The 16,535-nt window shown below is 44.5% G+C and overlaps 1 protein-coding gene across 3 annotated transcripts in view; it reads right to left on the bottom strand.

The window, feature by feature from the left end:
- Window positions 1-16,535, bottom strand: part of Ddc (dopa decarboxylase) — an 81,846-nt gene that overhangs the window by 13,841 nt on the left and 51,470 nt on the right. For all 3 annotated transcript variants that reach the window (XM_057772058.1, XM_057772057.1, XM_057772059.1), the window contains exons 8-10: window positions 10,185-10,279; window positions 6,506-6,573; window positions 574-650 (exon numbers count right to left, since the gene is read on the bottom strand). In XM_057772058.1, coding sequence (XP_057628041.1) covers window positions 574-650; window positions 6,506-6,573; window positions 10,185-10,279 — 240 coding nt within the window. The remainder of the gene's footprint in view (window positions 1-573; window positions 651-6,505; window positions 6,574-10,184; window positions 10,280-16,535) is intronic.

Raw genomic sequence — 16,535 nt, 5'->3', positions numbered from 1 at the left:
GCTACGGCTTCTGAGAGAAGTCTGTGTGGACGCTCCCACTACTGCTCATGGCGCGCTGGTGCGGACACCGAGCCTCCTTAGTCGTGGCGCCATCAGCGCCAGGCACAGAACACAGAACCGAATGCCGGAGAGTGCATTGGTGCACAGGCCCGACCTAAGTTTTCGCCGTATTTTCTCTCCATTCCACTTCTCTACCCAGCCCTCTTCCTTGCCTCTTGTGACCGTCTTCGTGGTATTGATTGATGCTGTGGAACTCCTGTTTAGGAATGGCAGCAGCTCCGTCACTATTGTATTTTCTTTCTTGGAAGACTTGCCTGTGCCTGTACTGCGGCCGGGCCGGTGGCCGCTCTCCTCCTGTCCCTGCCCCCACCCTGTGTAACTCGATGCTTCCAGGGTGAAAAGGAGCCTCAGCTAGAGAAATGCAGCCGCTGCCCTCAGCACAGTGTAGGGGGAGCTGTGAGGGTAAACCGGGGCAGCATGGAACCCCTCAAGCTCCGAGGAAGGCGCATTGCCAGGGCAGCACGCAAGAACACAAAACCCTGACCAGGCAGCAGAGGTGAACAGGCCTCTCACCTGAGTCCTGATGGCTGTGCTTCAGATAAACAGGGTCCATTTTGAAGGCGCCTGTTAAGTCAGTTCTCTTTTTCACCCTGATTTGAGAGAACAAAAGACGGGGCCTCTAAATCACAGCAGGAATAAAAATATTCTAGAGACATTTGCACCCTTCCCTTTGGCTATCAGACTGTTAAGAACACCGATTGGAATTTCCCCAGGAATTTCGTGCTGGGAAAAGGAAAAGGATAGAAGCCAGGGCCAGCCAGAGGGTAACTTGTCCCCCAGAAACAGGTTTCACTGAGTTCTGAGGACTTGTCAGGTCACTTTTGTAGGGGGACAGTGGAGCCAGGGCCATGATGGGCTGGACCACACATTGACCAGGGCTGCTTAGTTATGCAGATCCCTTGCTCTTTAGTTAAACCTGATTTCCATGTCAGTACCCAGAAAAGGAGGGTGGAAGTGTCGCTGGGCCTCTTTTTGTTTCTCTTCGCAGTGTGGCACACTGAAGAAATCCTTTTTTTCTGTTTAACATTACTATGCCTCTTAATTGGCATATTGAGGGTAGGTGGGCAAGCCTAGCTTGTTAGAGCTGCTGGAGTCCAGGCTCTGGCCCTAACAACTCAGGGGGCACACCTTGCTGGACAGACAGCACCACACTGGGCTTTCCACTGTACTGGCTTCCATGGTCTCACATTTTGTATGGGGCCTTTGATTTCCAGCAATCGGTGGTGTTTCACTGTGGCTTTCTATGTGTGCAATTCAGCCCCCCCCCCCTTTTTTTTCTGCTATTGGTGATCAAGTCCAGAGCCTCGTTCATTCTAAGCAAGTGCTCTAATACAGACAGCCGGCTACACCACTAGCTCATCACTATGATTGGCCTTCATTTGCAGTTCCATAATGGATGGAACTGATTACTTTCTACTAAAGAGGTCTTGTCTTGGACACTGCATGTAAGTGGTACACATGCGCGCGCACACACACACAATGAATTAATAAATAATAAACAAGCAAATGAATAAATAAATCTTTAAAAAAAATACAAACTTAGGGCCAGGCATAGTGTCATGTATGTGCCTTTGGTTTTGTCCTGCAGGGGTATTGAATTTTACCTAATGCCTTTCCTGAACCTGATGGGATAACTCTGTTTCTCATTTTTCTTTAGCATGACAAACGACGTTTTCAAACCTCCTAATGTTCTAACACACACATATGTGGGGTACATGCGGTCTGGCCCATTATGCTATTTTGTTCCGCACCACTGTGTCTTACTAACATCTGACTTAGAATTCAAACTTTTAAGTTTGTGGGGTTATCCTTTGTTTTTCTTTCTGGGCTTCTCACCTAAATTTGGAATCGAGCCGAAACTAACTCGATGACATAAGAGACATTTACTGTTCCCTATGAACTAACTGCATTTGTGCTTGGAATGACAACTCCCCTGATAGACCGCAGAAGGGCCAAATTCGATTGCTTTACAGACACAGTGTACGAGTTTTCTATTTATTCTTAAGTCAGTTTTGGAGGGAAAAAAAGTTTTTTGTAGGATTGTATGTGTAGCTGTGGATGTTCTTGACATGACTTCTTCATTTGTGGTGCTGGGGAAGGAATCCAGGGCCTCCATGTGCTAACGGGGAGTTGGGGTTGGGCTGGAGGGAAGTGGGGTGGGGTGGCAGTTACTGCATCCCAGCCCTTCTTTAATTTCTATTCATCTTTCCCAAGATCGTTTATCTAAGCAGACAGAACAGCAACCAGTATCTGACTTTGCTGGTCGTCTCTGCGGCTCTAATATGGAAGGGATGTTAAGGTCTGAGCAGATCATCTCAGACTTCCTTCCATGTGAAGGAGCCAGAGCACCAAATGAACAGTAAAAAGCTTAGGCACAAAATAATGAATTCATTAAGAAACGTATTTACTGTGCCTCTAGTGATGGCCAGATTCAGAAAACTTCCATTATCTTGTCTATTTCGATATTTGAAGAAGTCAACCGAAGTATTTACGTTACGTCATGGGCAAGCCGTTGGAGAAGTCTCGTTGGAGGAAAGAGAGACGCTGCTGTTTTAAAGATTACACACGGAGGGCAAGACAAACAAACACAGAAATCCCACCTCAAACCAAACTGTATTTGTTCCTTGTTTTAGTCAAATCTTAAACCGTATCTGTAAAAAATTATTAACCTGGGACTGCTGATCCGTGTCAGATTTTGCAGGGTCTGAGGGTCAGGCACCTCAGAACCCTGGTGTTCGCTTACAGGTTTCCTGACGGCCTGCGCTCTGTTTTGACAGGGCAGATCACATTACTGCAATGATATCAGGGCTAGCAAAAGATTTCTTTCTGTTTAGCAGATAGATGTTCAGGACAGTGCAAAAGACCATTGAAAAAGTTCTCAGATTTCATCCTCTGAGTGACTCCCTGTCACCACCTTACGAGGCGCCATCTTCCCCTAAAGCCCTCTGCAAACACTCAGAAGGGACCCTCCCCCTCCCCAGCATGCTCCACAGAACCCCTCCGTGAAGGCAGCTGGGCAGAGAAAGACAGGATGGGGATGTTATGTCTAGCTAGTGACCTTTTGCCTTCAGGCTGTACTTGCTGGGCTAAAATTCAGGGTCTTTTGTAGTGTTCAGAGAGAAAACACAGTCAATAACTGTTTGAACGAAAGTTGAAACAGAATGGCTGCCTGAGTCTGGCCCTCCCCTTCACCCAAACACAGCCCCTTTCTTCAGCTTCTTCTGGGCCCATGATGAATGACCCCGCTCGGTTCCCTGTGCACATCTCTGCATGGGTCTGTTAGATAACGCGCTGTTTCCTGTATCTGCTCCTCGGCGGCGGCATGCCTCGAAGCACAGAATTCTGTCTTACTCTTTACTGGGGCCTGCGTTTTAAGACACCAGTCCCCCAGCCCTGATACAGATCGCTATGTACCCTTTCATAAGAGAAAAACATTCCCCCCAGCGCCCCTAGCTCTCTCTACCTATCTCTCTGTCGCTCTGAAGGAATCTGTTTTGCTGCACAAGCTGGTTTCAAACTCCAGGCCTGACTGAAGTAAAGCTCTTATCTCAACTTCCTGAGGAGCTGAGACGGTAGGTGCATGCCACCACGTATTTCTGGATTAAGCCTTAAGCCCTAGCTTCCTCGCCCATAAAACAGGGAGGCAATTCCTAACCCGCAGAGCTATTGAGAGGGTGAGATAAACTGTGAAGTGCTGGAGAAAGAGCAGGCATTGCTCAGAAGGTAAAACTCTTAAGCAAAGCACCCTTATTGCAGTGGATGTCTGACATGGGGTTGTTTGTGGCAAGTCCTTCATCACTTGGAGCAAGGACCAGAGAAGAGTAGAGGAATTCTGTCCATACAGCCTGAGAACGTTGGTGTGTGCTGCTTCTTGGCAGAAGTCTGTTATTGTCACCTAACTTGACAATGCCTTTCTTCAAGACAAGGTTTGCTTTTCTGGGAGCCTTGTACTTGCCTGGGTAGCTGACTCGTAGGGCTGTGTTTAATCTGAAAGCGTGTGCCCTGCCCAGAGATACTCAGCAGTAACCCCTCCTAACGATGAGAACGACATTTTGAAAAGAAACACATGTTTAGAAAACCACCCATTTTTAAATGTAGTAGCTTATTTGAAACAAATTCAAAACCATCTTCCAACAAGATGATCTGCAACTCTTTCAACCAAATCTGAGCTAGGCGGTGGGTTTGTTCTACCTCAGGGCCTTTGCACAAACTTTTTGACTCCTGCCTGTCCTTTCCCTATTCAGAGGTCTGGTCAAATGTCACTTCCCCAAAGGGCTTTCTCCTGACCTCCCTATCATAAATAACTGACCAGGGAATGAAAGAGCTAATTCACGGTGTCCTGGGCACTTTTTCTTCCTCATGTCAGCTCCCAGGCCCTCCTCACTGAAATATCTCTCCTCATCTTTCCCCAAGAATTCCCCTGATAGCATTCTAACCACAGGCACTGAAGCCACCATTACCTACATTTTATGTTCTGTCCCCCTCTATGTTATCTAGTTTTTTAGCTTACACCAGTTATTATTTTATTTCCTGGCACTCTGTGGCCAAGAGCACTAGAGTATAGAACAATTTTGTTCTTGCTCTAACTTCATAATGTTCAGATTCAAGTACAACTATATTATAACAATGAATTTTCTTCTAGCTGCAATCTGAATGTTGACTGAAGTGATTAGAAGTTGTTGGAGACTTCATGGTCACTAGGTCACGATGGTGACCTTAATGGAATTACCAAATACCTCTTATAAAAGATCCTAGACAACCTCCTCACCCCTTCCACTAAAAAGGAATTGTCTGTGAAGAAACGAGCCCTAAATAACTCTGATATACCGAGTCTACTGTGGCCTTAACCTTAGGTTTCCAACCTTCTCCACAACTGCCAGAAATAAATTTGTTAGTAATCTACCGAGCCTGTAGTATTTCGTTAGAGCAACGTAACTCTACTAACACGCCTGTGATACGAGTACCTCCAAAGGCCCAGAGAGACTGGTCCTCAGCCTGTGGCAGTATTTGGAGTTGGTAGAGCCTTCCAGAGAGGAGGCCTAGTTGGAAATCTTCCAATGGCAAGCTGTGCTCTTTAAGGAAATCATAGGAGCCCAGGCCCTTCCTATCTCTTTGGTGTCTTGGCTGGCTGGGGCACAAACAGTTTCTACACCATGTGTTTCCTCCATGATATGCTGTCTCACCACAAGCCACAAGGAATGGAACCTATTGACCATAGACTGAAATCTCTGAAACTGTAAACCCAAACCTTTGTCTTCTTTCTAAGTTCATTCGCTTCAGTATTTTGTTCTAACGACAGAAGGCAGGATGGCTGAGTGGGTAGAGGGTCTCCCCTACAGGCCTGGCAACCTGGGTTCAGTCCTCAGATTCCACAGGATGACAGGAAATAGTCAACTCCTGAATGTTGCCCTCTGACTTCTACACACATTCTAAGGCATGTGCATGCCTGTATAAACACACACACACACACACACACACACACCATACACTAAAATTAATAAATAAAATTTGTAGAAGGTTATTAAAATCTTGGGTGAAAAGACTCTGACAAAAATGAATTTGCTTTTTATAGCTGTTAAAGGATTGTAGATAAGATAATAAAACAATAAACCGATTAGCTGGTAAACTGGGGGGACTTGACATTACTTAAATTGAGTGAGAGGTGGGTTCCTTCTCATTTTAAGGTAAAGTATCATCCGTTTAATTACATTATACACTGAGTAATTTTGCAAAGCAAGCATATTGAAAATGTTAACCTTACCTGTTATATGAAAGTCAAACAAAAGTTTCCCCTCTGCTTCTATGGAGTAATTAATCAATTTCTCACTCTGATTTTCTTTTTTAAGAAACAAGTTTCTAATGTCCCTACATCACCTCCAGACATTATTTCTTAAAACATCATTATGTGCTATAATATTATTTGATTTTTAAACTTGTTTCTCTTACTTAAATATAGCCAAAGTGATTCCTGCACTGTTATTAAGAATTTCCAGAGAGTTTTAAAGACATGGCTCTTTTATTTGTTCTCAGCAAGTACTTTTAAGCATTTAGGTTGTTTAAACTCAGAGCTAGTCAGAAAGACTGATGATAAAGCTAAGAATAGATACACAGAAGCAAAATAATTAAATATAAGTGCTGAAGTTCCCTTAGATTTGTTGTCCGCTCAGGAGCGATAAGTCAAACGGCAGGTCGGCTGTCTCCACTCTTCCCTCAAGCTAATCTGTTGCAACAATACATTCTAGATAAAAGTTTACAGCCGGAGTGAGGTTGAGCAAGAATTCCAACAGTGGTTCTTGAAATGGAAGTGACTGATGAACTAAGTGATTAGATGTGTTTTCTCTGCTCTCACCAGGGCCCTGGATGTGTTCTGGCAGGTAGGTCCCCCCATCTCTGCAGAGCAAGGGTCACCGCGGGCAATGAGTATCTGAACAACAAAGAAACTTACCACATGGCAGAGCAGTCAAAATTCACCAAAAGCCACTTGTGGGGATTAAAGTTAAAGGAATCTGCAAACTGCAGAGGAATAAGAACAAAAAAAAAAAAAAAAAAAAAGAAAGAAAGAAAACAGTCACCACTCTTTAGGGATAAAGCAAGACCCTGTGCCTTCTAAGAGTTCATTACATACACTAATATCACACATGATTCCCCAGTGCGAGCGTTCAAAGCCCTGGAAATACAGAATATTTAATTTATAAGTACTATGTTCAGAAAAGACAGATTGGGCCTGCAAATACTTTATGCACACCTTTTCTTCAACCACCCAAACTAGCAAAGTCCACAGAATATATGTATCATCGTGAGCCCAAGAAAGAGAAAAAATTTACAACTAAATCGACAGTGATTAGAGATTCCCTTTTTTATTTAACTGAAGGCTCCTTTGCCAGCCAGACAACAAGATCCTACTTTCCACGTACTTAAGGGTTTTCTGCCTCGATTTGAAAGATGATGTCTAAGTTCCCTGAATTCCTGACAGTCCCCGGTTTCTTGACTGGAGGATCACAGCTAACAGCCGCAGCCTCAGAGACCATGTTTTCAGGGAGAAAGTAGGTTTCAGCTACCGACAGCAACTGACGGCTCCTGGGTTTCAGCTCTGCACACACAAACCCCAGAGCCTCACAAAGGCTGCTTTCTGCCTTTTCCCAAACGCAGGCCCCGGGTTCCCATGTGACTGATGAGAGGCAATGAGTCCTTCTGAATGTCAGGGATTTGGCCTCCGAGCTCAATTTAGATAGAAGCGAGGCTCAGTCTCGCCCAATTTCCTAAAGAGACATTTTTCAAACTTCCCAAGGCTTTGCGGTGGCTCCTCTTTATTTAATTCCAGGGACCCTCACGGAGGAGGCAGCAAAGCCCTAAGGGGCCTGATTGGTGTCAGTGATAGACTTGGGGCCAGCCAAGCAAGCTTCCATATGGACCCAAGCTGGAGGTGCCGATTCATTTCCTCCCAGGTTTCAGAAAAAGTAATTTTGAGAAGGAGACAGGAAATTACAGCAAGTTTCATTTGTTGATAAAAGGAAACAAAAGGTTAAAGAGGAGCATTGTTTGCTGGGGATTTTATTAGTTCCTCCGCTGGGGCTGATCTGTTTAAACTTCTTTCATTACGGTACAGTGATATTTTCCTCCCGCTGACAGAGAGGACGGCCCTTATCTGCAAGGGTCGGGCCACAGCAGGATATTGCAGCCGCTTATCTGACCACGGAGCAGCCAAGCCCTCAGCCAGGCAAGGAGAGAGCGGTACCACTAATGGAGGAAAAATTGCAGCGGCTCCTTGTCCCTGTGAGTGCCGCAAAAGCTGTCTACTGTTGATAGGATCTGGCTGCGGTGCCCATCGCTGTGGTGGTCTGTCTGTCCCGCACCCCTCTGTGAAAGGCGAAGCTTTGGAGTTGTCGGTTCAGGCCAAAGAAGAGCCCTGGTCGATCAGGAAACCCTAAACCTGGACTCAGCAGCCTTCGGCCTCCGCCTGACTCTGGGAAAGGAGACGCACCGCCCTTCTTCCCTCCACTAGGTTGAAGGACAAATGGGCTGAGTGTCCCTTATCTGAAATGCTTCTTTATATTTAAAAGTATTTGCACGTACAGAGTGAAGCTGATTAGCCACTGGCCCCGAAACTAAACATGAAATATAAGTGTCTGTTGGTTCAGCTTGGAGGTAGTTTTACTCAGTGTTTTTAAAATGTCGATGTATGAAATGAAGCTTCACGATATGGAATTTGCCTCTTTGGCATGAGTGCTCGGAAAGTTTCGGATTTTGGACGTTGGAGTTTGGCTTTGAAATGTCCACATATCATCAAGATTAGTGTTCATTTCTGAGACCCAAACACCCACAAAACGAGCTGTGGGACATGAAAGGGGTTTGGCATCAGAATCATAGTATCAGAACTTCCCACATGTTAACGCACCCCTCAGTCCTTGGTGGTTTCAACCTCTTTCTGCTTCCTAGGATGGATCTAAGTTTAGCATGTGAGAAACACTCAATAAGGAATTACTGACTGCCTGTGCGAATGAGTGAATGCCGCACAGACAGAAACCACAACGCGATTTTGTTCATTAGCAAGAAGGCGAGAGATTATTCTCTCCAAAGATGGGACAATTTGTATTCCGTACCTTTGATGCTCGCTTTTCTGTTATTACAGTCTTATGAGAATCCAAAGTAGTAATTAGAAAATTGATGGGCAAGCCTGATGTGCAAGCAGAAAGAGGTTTAGAGGTAGTTTCTTCAAGCCCTGGTGGAAAGTAGCGAAAACATCTAATGCGTGCTCACTTGTCTAAGCAGCAAACTCGTCTTAAACCCTTTAAGTGCAATTAGCACAGCCTCTCCTTAGGATAAACCTAGGAGGAAATCCATTTTACGCGTGAGGAGAGGGTACCTGAACTGCCCAAGGTCACATGGTGACTCCAATCCAGGAGCCTAAAGCTAAAGCCTGTGTGCTGATTCTGCTTCCCTTAGAAAGTGAGGTCTCAAGAAACCACTTCTTCCACGAAGAAAGCAATTCTTTCCTGGCTAAAGCACTGGCTCTTCTATTTTAGTATGCCTTGGACACACTTCTACAAAAGGCCTCTTGGGGCTCTTTAGTGCATTCATCTGCTAGTTGCCAGGTAGAAAAGTTTCCTATCCTGTGGACTGCCAAACAAGAGTTCTGCATGAGTCTGGAACACTATGGGTGATACCTGTGGTAAGTCTGCACTGATTTATGATCTGTAGTTCTGTGGAGAGAAGAGTCCTAGCTAACTGTTTTGATTGCACTTCTCAAGGAAAAGTTTCATTTGCTATGAAAGGACACATTTTGTGATTTTTCAGAAGACTCCGTGGGACACTTAAGTGCATTGGTGACTTTCTATGGGATATTGACTAAGGAGACCGTCTCGCTCAGGTATACGAGAAGAATGTGAACAACACATTGAGCCATATTGGTGGGAATTGCAGGTTGACGTTTTGAATTATTGTTTGGGTGGGATGCGTAGAAATTTTATTTTGCTCAGAAATATTTTTTCCATAGCTTTATAAGTATAAGTCTAACCTATGGTGCACAGCTCTGACCAGAACTTATAGCAACTGGGAAATCGCTGTCAGTCTCGGGAAAGCTTCAAAAGACAGACTGCGTGACTAGAATGTCCCTAGCCCCTTTCCTGAGGAAGTGTAATTTCTTTTTATTAAGTTAGTTTTCACTTTTAAAAATTATGTGTGTGAGGGGGAGGCATGGGATAGATACATGTGACCGCAGGTGTGCACAGGCTAGAGACATCAAATCTCCTAGCACTGCAGTTATGGGAGTGGGAGTAGATGCTGGAAATCAAACTCAGGTCCTCCGCGAGAACAGTACGTACTTGGAATCACTGATTCACTTCTCCTGCTCCCTGGAGAGATGTAATTTCTAATAACCATTGCAGTTGGCTAGAAAGTAGTTTGCTAAAAGAAACCAAAGCAGTAAGAGTTGGGGTTCCAATTCTTACAAAAGCAAAATTCACTGATAACACATTGAGGGTTTTTTTTTTTTTTTTTTTTATCTTGAGTAGCAGTGCTGCTCAGTGGCTGAATTCTTGCCAGGTACACAGGAGGCCCCTGGGCTTGATTCCCAGTGCAAAAAGTCAAAATAAAAGACCTTGTTAAACAGCTTAAGGCATACTCACCTCCACGCCATTCAAAAGATACCTGAACTCAGGACAGATAAAGGCACTGCCCGCATAAGCAGCATCAATGTGCAGCCATATGCCCTCCAGGTTGCCTAATGGTCAGAAGCAAATGGTGAGATCACACTTGGACACACCCCCACCTCATGCAGAGCAAGAAACGCCTATCTAGAGTCTAGCAAACCTCTTATGTATAGCATATCAATAGTAATAGCTGGGTCTCCAAAAGGCCCCTCCCATCAGGAGACTGTAAAACTGATAGCAGAGATACTTGCCCAGAGAGCTGTCAGAAAGTGGTGTGTGTATATGTGTGTGTGTGGTGGTGGTGGTGGTGGGGGGGTGGCGTAAATCTTTTAGCCCATCATTTGGGAGGAGGGGTAGATCTCTGTGAGTGAGTTCAAGATCAGCCTGGTCTACAGAGCAAGTTCCAAGACAGCCAGGACTGTTACACAGAGAAACCCTGTCTTGAAAAAACAAACAAAAAGAAAAAAAAGAAAGAAAGAAAGAAAGAAAGAAAGAAAGAAAGAAAGAAAGAAAGAAAGAAAGAAAGAAAAGGGAAGAAAGAAAGGAAGGAGAGGGAAACACAAGCAACCACCCAGGAGTAGAGGGCAGAGCCTAGCACATGGCACCCCTACTATGCTTACCCCCTCAGCTGGAGTGTATTTCCTCTTTGTATTCACTAACCCTTCTCAAGGCCTCCTTTGAGAAATATCCTTCACGGAAAGTTGAACACATAATCCCTACTCTGATGGCCTTGGTTGTCAATTTAAGCAGATTTGGAATCACCCAGGAAGACCAAGCTCTTGGTTGGCATGCCTGTGAGACCATTTCTAGGGAGCATTAACTGAGGATGCAAAGAGCCATGTGTAGAAAGTGGTTGGTACCTTCCATTGTGTAGGTCTCATAGAGAGAGGAAAAACACTGTTACCTCCTTGGCCTCCTGCTGTCTCCTAGCTCGTCACTAGTTAGCTAGTCATTTATTGCTGGGGCTGTTCTCTGCTGACTTCACACTACAGTTTCCTCTCCCTTCCCCTATGGACTCCATACCAGAAACTTTCCAGGTATCTCCACGCTTTCAGCACTGAACTGGAACTCCTGAAGCATCTGCATCCTGGGTTCCTGAGCAGTGACTGAGTTCCTTGTGTCTCTTTCTACATGGTGGTAGCTGCTGCAGAATGACCTAATTCATCCTATTTTTATAGCACATATATGTATATATGTGTGTATAGGATATATTTGTATGCAATCTATCGGTTCCATTCCTCTGGAGAACTCTGCATATCCATAGACTGACATTGATCTGCCTCCTCCATGCCCACTACCAAGTTAGGTAATTTATGTTACACTGTCTTAAACTACCCTTGGAGCCAGGCGGTGGTGGTCCATGCCTTTAATCCCAGCACTCGGGAGGCAGAGGCAGGCAGATCTCTGTGAGTTCGAGGTCAGCCTGGTCTACAAGAGCTAGTTCCAGGATAGGTTCCAAAGCTACAGAGAAACCCTGTCTTGAAAAGCAAAAGCAAAACAAAACAAAACAAAAAAAAACAAAACAAAAACAAACAAACAAATAAAAAAAAACCCAAAAAACTAACCTTGGCCCTTGTCATAAATGGCTTATGTTTCCTAACTGAATCAGTCACTTTCATAGTCAGTTGCTATGAAAAATAACATAACAAAAGCAATTAAAAGTGTGGTGGCGGTGGCGGCAGTGCACACCTTTAATCCCAGCACTCAGGAGGTATGGACAGGCGGATCTCTGTGAGCCCAGAGCAAGTTCCAGGACTGGCTCCATAGCTACTGAGAAACCCTGTCTTGGAGAAAAAAAAAAAAAAAAAAAACAACCAAAACAAAAACAAATAAAAACAAAAGCAATTTAAGGGAGAATGGGTTTACTTGGCTTACAGTTCAAGGTAGGATAGTTCTTACAGCAGGTGTTTGAAGTAGGTCATCCTGTCCAGTCTATGATCAGGCAGCAGAAAATGATGAAGATTTGTCCTCAGCTAGCTTTTTATTTTTTATGCAGTATAGGTTCCTAGTCCAGTGAATTGTGTTACCACTTTTAGGGTGGGTATTTCCACTCAGTTAACCTAATCCTAAAGTTCTAGCCAGAGGCTAACCTAATCTTAATAAAGGTATAGGTATGCCTGGAAGTTTGTTTCCTAGTGATTCTAGACCCCAACAAATTGACAGTCAACACTAACCTTCACTGCAACCACACCTAGAGGGCTTTCTCTGAAAGCATGCTCTCTCAATATGTACGTATCTTTGCTCACTGCTCTGCAGCGTCTGCCTACATCCATCCATCCTCCTAACCTAAACTTCATTCTTTCACAGGCAAATGAAGGTAAGGGTGGTACCTATAGCTTTGAGAACACACTAGATAATGCTCCTACTTTGCCTATACCATTTTTGAGCCCAGGCATAATACTGCATACCTTTAATCCTAGCACTTGGGAGGCAGAGGCTGGTGGATCTCTGTGAGTTCAAGGCCAACCTGATCTACAATGAGAGCTCCAGGACACTCAGGGCTATCACAAAGAAAAACCAAAAGTTAAAAAAAAAAAGAAAAAGAAAAAGAAAAAGAAAAAAAAGAAAAAGAAAAAATAAGAAGAAAAAGAAAAGAAACAAAAATTGATTTTCATTGTTGCACTGCAATTTTCATACAAATTAAAGCATCTCTTAAGACTCAGGAAGTAAAGAAATCTCACATGTGTCAGGAAGTTCCTGAAACTTGTAAAATTTACAAGACCCCCCTCCCCCATATTACATAAACAATAATAGCTACTAGGGAAAGGAGACTGGCCAGCAATGCTGCCTACAAGCTCTGTGGGGAGCTCCAGGGTGCAGCTTCTGTGAGATATCACCCAGACTCGTGTGGGCTTCTCAGTGATGTAGCCACCCTTGAGTCATCCATGTTCCTGTGAGTAACCCCTCACCCAAACTCCTGTAAATAACCCCAATAAAGTCAATGGTTCACCAAGTCCGACTTTTGTGGGCTAATTTGGTCTTTCGTTGGTTTCCTTTCTGGGATGAGTAATGCTTTGTATCTTTCTAGGAAAACTCATACAACATGAGAAATAGCCCAGCCACCAAGTATAGTCACGAGGTGGGTAAGACCTAAAGGTTGAGGCTACAGAGAGGGTAGTAGGCAGCCATTCCTGCACAGGCCAAGATACTGGTGTCCTTATATTTATACAAAATGATGGATCCACCACTGATTTTTTTTTCATACATGATGACCATTATTGTGTGTGCTGCGAGGAAAAATGAGTCACTCTGAACTCTGCTGATAAAAGAAGTAAAAGACATTCCAAAGCTTTGATTCAGTTCTCTCTTCAAACTAAGACTCTTAGGAAATCAAGGTCAGATGAATTATAGGCGTAGTGGCTACCACTATGCCAGAACACAGGATTTAAAAACCAAGGTACGAGGAGAAACTCAGTCATCAGAAGCAAGGGTGAAGGTGTCAGTCTCAGCAGCTGCTCACATGACCTCAGTTAGTTGGATGAAGCAAGAGACAAAGCCTTAGGATACCACAAGACTCTCCCTAGGGAACAGCAGGATCATGACGGATGGCCATCACAGCCATTACTCAGATTAGCTGTGAAGCCAGAAGAACTCTATACTCCTTTGTAAGACAAGACATGCTGTAATTTGAATGTCCGTTAAATCAAGCTGAGGATATTACCTTTGGGAAGTGACCAGATTATCATGGTGGAATTCAGTTAACACCCTTGTAAAGGAGACACCGGAGAGACTGCCACATCTTCTATCACAGGAGCACACATAGAAGGTGCCACCCATTAGCCAGGGTGTGGCACCAGTGCCTTGATGCTGCGTTTTCACGCACCAGAAATTTAAATAATGAATCCTGTTATTTACAGCCCCTGGGGTGTGTGGACTAAAACAAGATGATTCCGTGTTTTCCATGGGTGCCACTTGGGTCCCACTATCTATAGCATTTGCTTTTTTTTTTTTTTTTTTTTTTTTTTTTTTTTTTTTTGGCCACACTGTTCATGTTCAGTTCAGGTTGTTGAATGAAAGAATAAGATGGAAAGGCTGCATGGGCCCACAGTAAGAAACACTTATACATCTGAGCAGTGGTGGTGCGCGCCTTTAATCCCAGCACTCGGGAGACAGAGGCAGGCGGATCTCTGTGAGTTTAAGGCCAGCCTGGTCTTCAGAGGGAGTTCCAGGACAGGCTCCAAAACTACACAGAGAAACCCTGTCTCGAAAAACTAAACAAAAACAGACAAACAAAAAAGGAAACACTCATGGGGAAGGTAGGGGCCTGGAAGGACATTTAGGTGTCTCTTTTTCTCTCATCCCTCTGTTGCTCCTCACATATCCTCTACCCTTGAGATAAAGGAATTCTGGGTAAGCCAGTGAGACCTTGAAAAGAGAGCAGGTCATTCAGTTTCTTTCACAGCACCCAGATGAGGGACAGCTCAGTCCGAGTCTCACTAGCTAAGGGACGAACAGCTAAGGCCACTCTAGAAAGGCTTTTGATACCTTTGCCAATAAACCTGGTTCGGTAGGTAGGAAAAGACCCAATGGAACACCAAATTGTCTTGACTGAAGAAGCAAGTTTACGTGTAAAAGATTTAATCTTCACTCTGGTTCCTAAGAGATGACCTATGAACCTCATTTTTTGCTTGGAGCTTTGGCCCAGACATTCTGATACTATGATTTATGATGGGGACACTAGGTGATGCCATAGCAGTTTTGACTTCTGGAGGAGTTGCTGTCTAAAGATACTAGCTGGACTTCCAGAAGGGGCTGAGGAGGACCCAGTCCTCATAGAAACAGACAGTAAAGCCTTAGGAGAGCTTGCCTGATAGGAAATGTCTTGACCTAATGCACATGGCTGCACATTATAATTAGAGCAGTTCATACCACCATGACTCCTCAGAGACCACCAGAAGGCCCGTGTGCTAGTACTTCAAGACTCTATCCTATGTGTCTCCTTGGCTGATTTTAATCCTTATCTTCAACCATCCCTGTGAGCTAGTTCTCAGTAAGTTTTGAGTCCTCTAGCAGGTGTCCTGAAGCTGCAGCAAATGTCTGAACAGGGATTCTCAGACGCAAGGACTACCTTGTGGAGACTGTCTTCTTCATGTGGATTAGTTCTAAACTCCAACAAAAAAATAACTCTCAAATGTTCCTGAGGTGCATCTATATGGAGACCGGAGAGATAACTAGGTGGTTAAGAGCACTGACTGCTCTTCCAGAAGTCCTGAGTTCCCAGCAACCCCATGATGGCTCCCAACCATCTATAATGGGATCTGATGCCCTATTCAGGCATGCAGGTATATATGCAGACAGAGCACTCATATATAAAAAATATGTAAATAAATGAAATCAAAGAAGGAAGAAGAAGAGGAGGAAGAGAGAAGAAGAAGGAGAAGGAGAAGAAGAAGAAGAAGAAGAAGAAGAAGAAGAAGAAGAAGAAGAAGAAGAAGAAGAAGAAGAAGAAGAAGAGAAGAAGAAGAAGAACCCTATGAGGAAGTGAGATAGGATTGACACTGCCTCTGTGTTCTGCATGATTGGCTGATTCAGCCCCATCATCCAGGCCCTTCCTACACTTGTAGGAATTATGTGGATGCAGCTGAACACACAACAGCTAGATATAGGGAGTTACACATGTCAGGCATATTAGCACTGAGGTCACACCACCTTTGGCTTCTGCAGCCCTTGGCTTCCTCCTCTCACTAGAACCTATGTTTTAAGAGGCCACCTCAGTTTGTAGAAGCCAGGCCAGGCTGGCCATGGTGCATAGCCTACTTACAGCCCTTCTGGCCCTCAAGATGAAGCTATGGCAAGCCATAATACATCCCTCCCCTCCCAATTCCCTGAGACTACCTACCTTCCTCAGCCAGACCCCTTCCTCAGTGTTCCCAAGTGTGTACCCAGCTTCTAAGGCTCCCATCTATCCATCTGCTATAACCTAACCTCTTCTTAATTGACGCCTCCTATGGCAATCGATCCATCCAAGTGAACTAATGTTACCATCCTCTCTGGGTCACCATTTTCAAAGGGGTTAAAAAGAGCCCGAGTTTCCTGAAGCAGAAGCTGGAAGAAAGTCATCTTCTGAGAGATGGTGAGTGGAGAACTCGGTGTTGTCATGACTAGGTTATTGTAACCAATAGGAGAAGGCCAGCTCGGAACACAGCGCTTGGTGGTGAAGCATGCTAATTAATGATAGCTAAATAAAAGGCATCGGCTGGGGGCTGGAGAGATGTCTCAGCGGTTAAGAGCACTAACTCTTCTTCCAGAGGTCCTGAGTTCAATTCCCAGCAACCACATGGTGGCTCACAACCATCTGTAATGAGATCTGGTGTCCTCTTTTGGGGT

The sequence above is a fragment of the Chionomys nivalis genome, chromosome 6, assembly GCF_950005125.1.
Source record: "Chionomys nivalis chromosome 6, mChiNiv1.1, whole genome shotgun sequence".
Lineage (NCBI taxonomy): Eukaryota > Metazoa > Chordata > Mammalia > Rodentia > Cricetidae > Chionomys > Chionomys nivalis.
The sequence above is the reverse complement of the archived record's forward strand: the minus strand, read 5'-3'. Positions and strand labels throughout refer to the sequence as shown.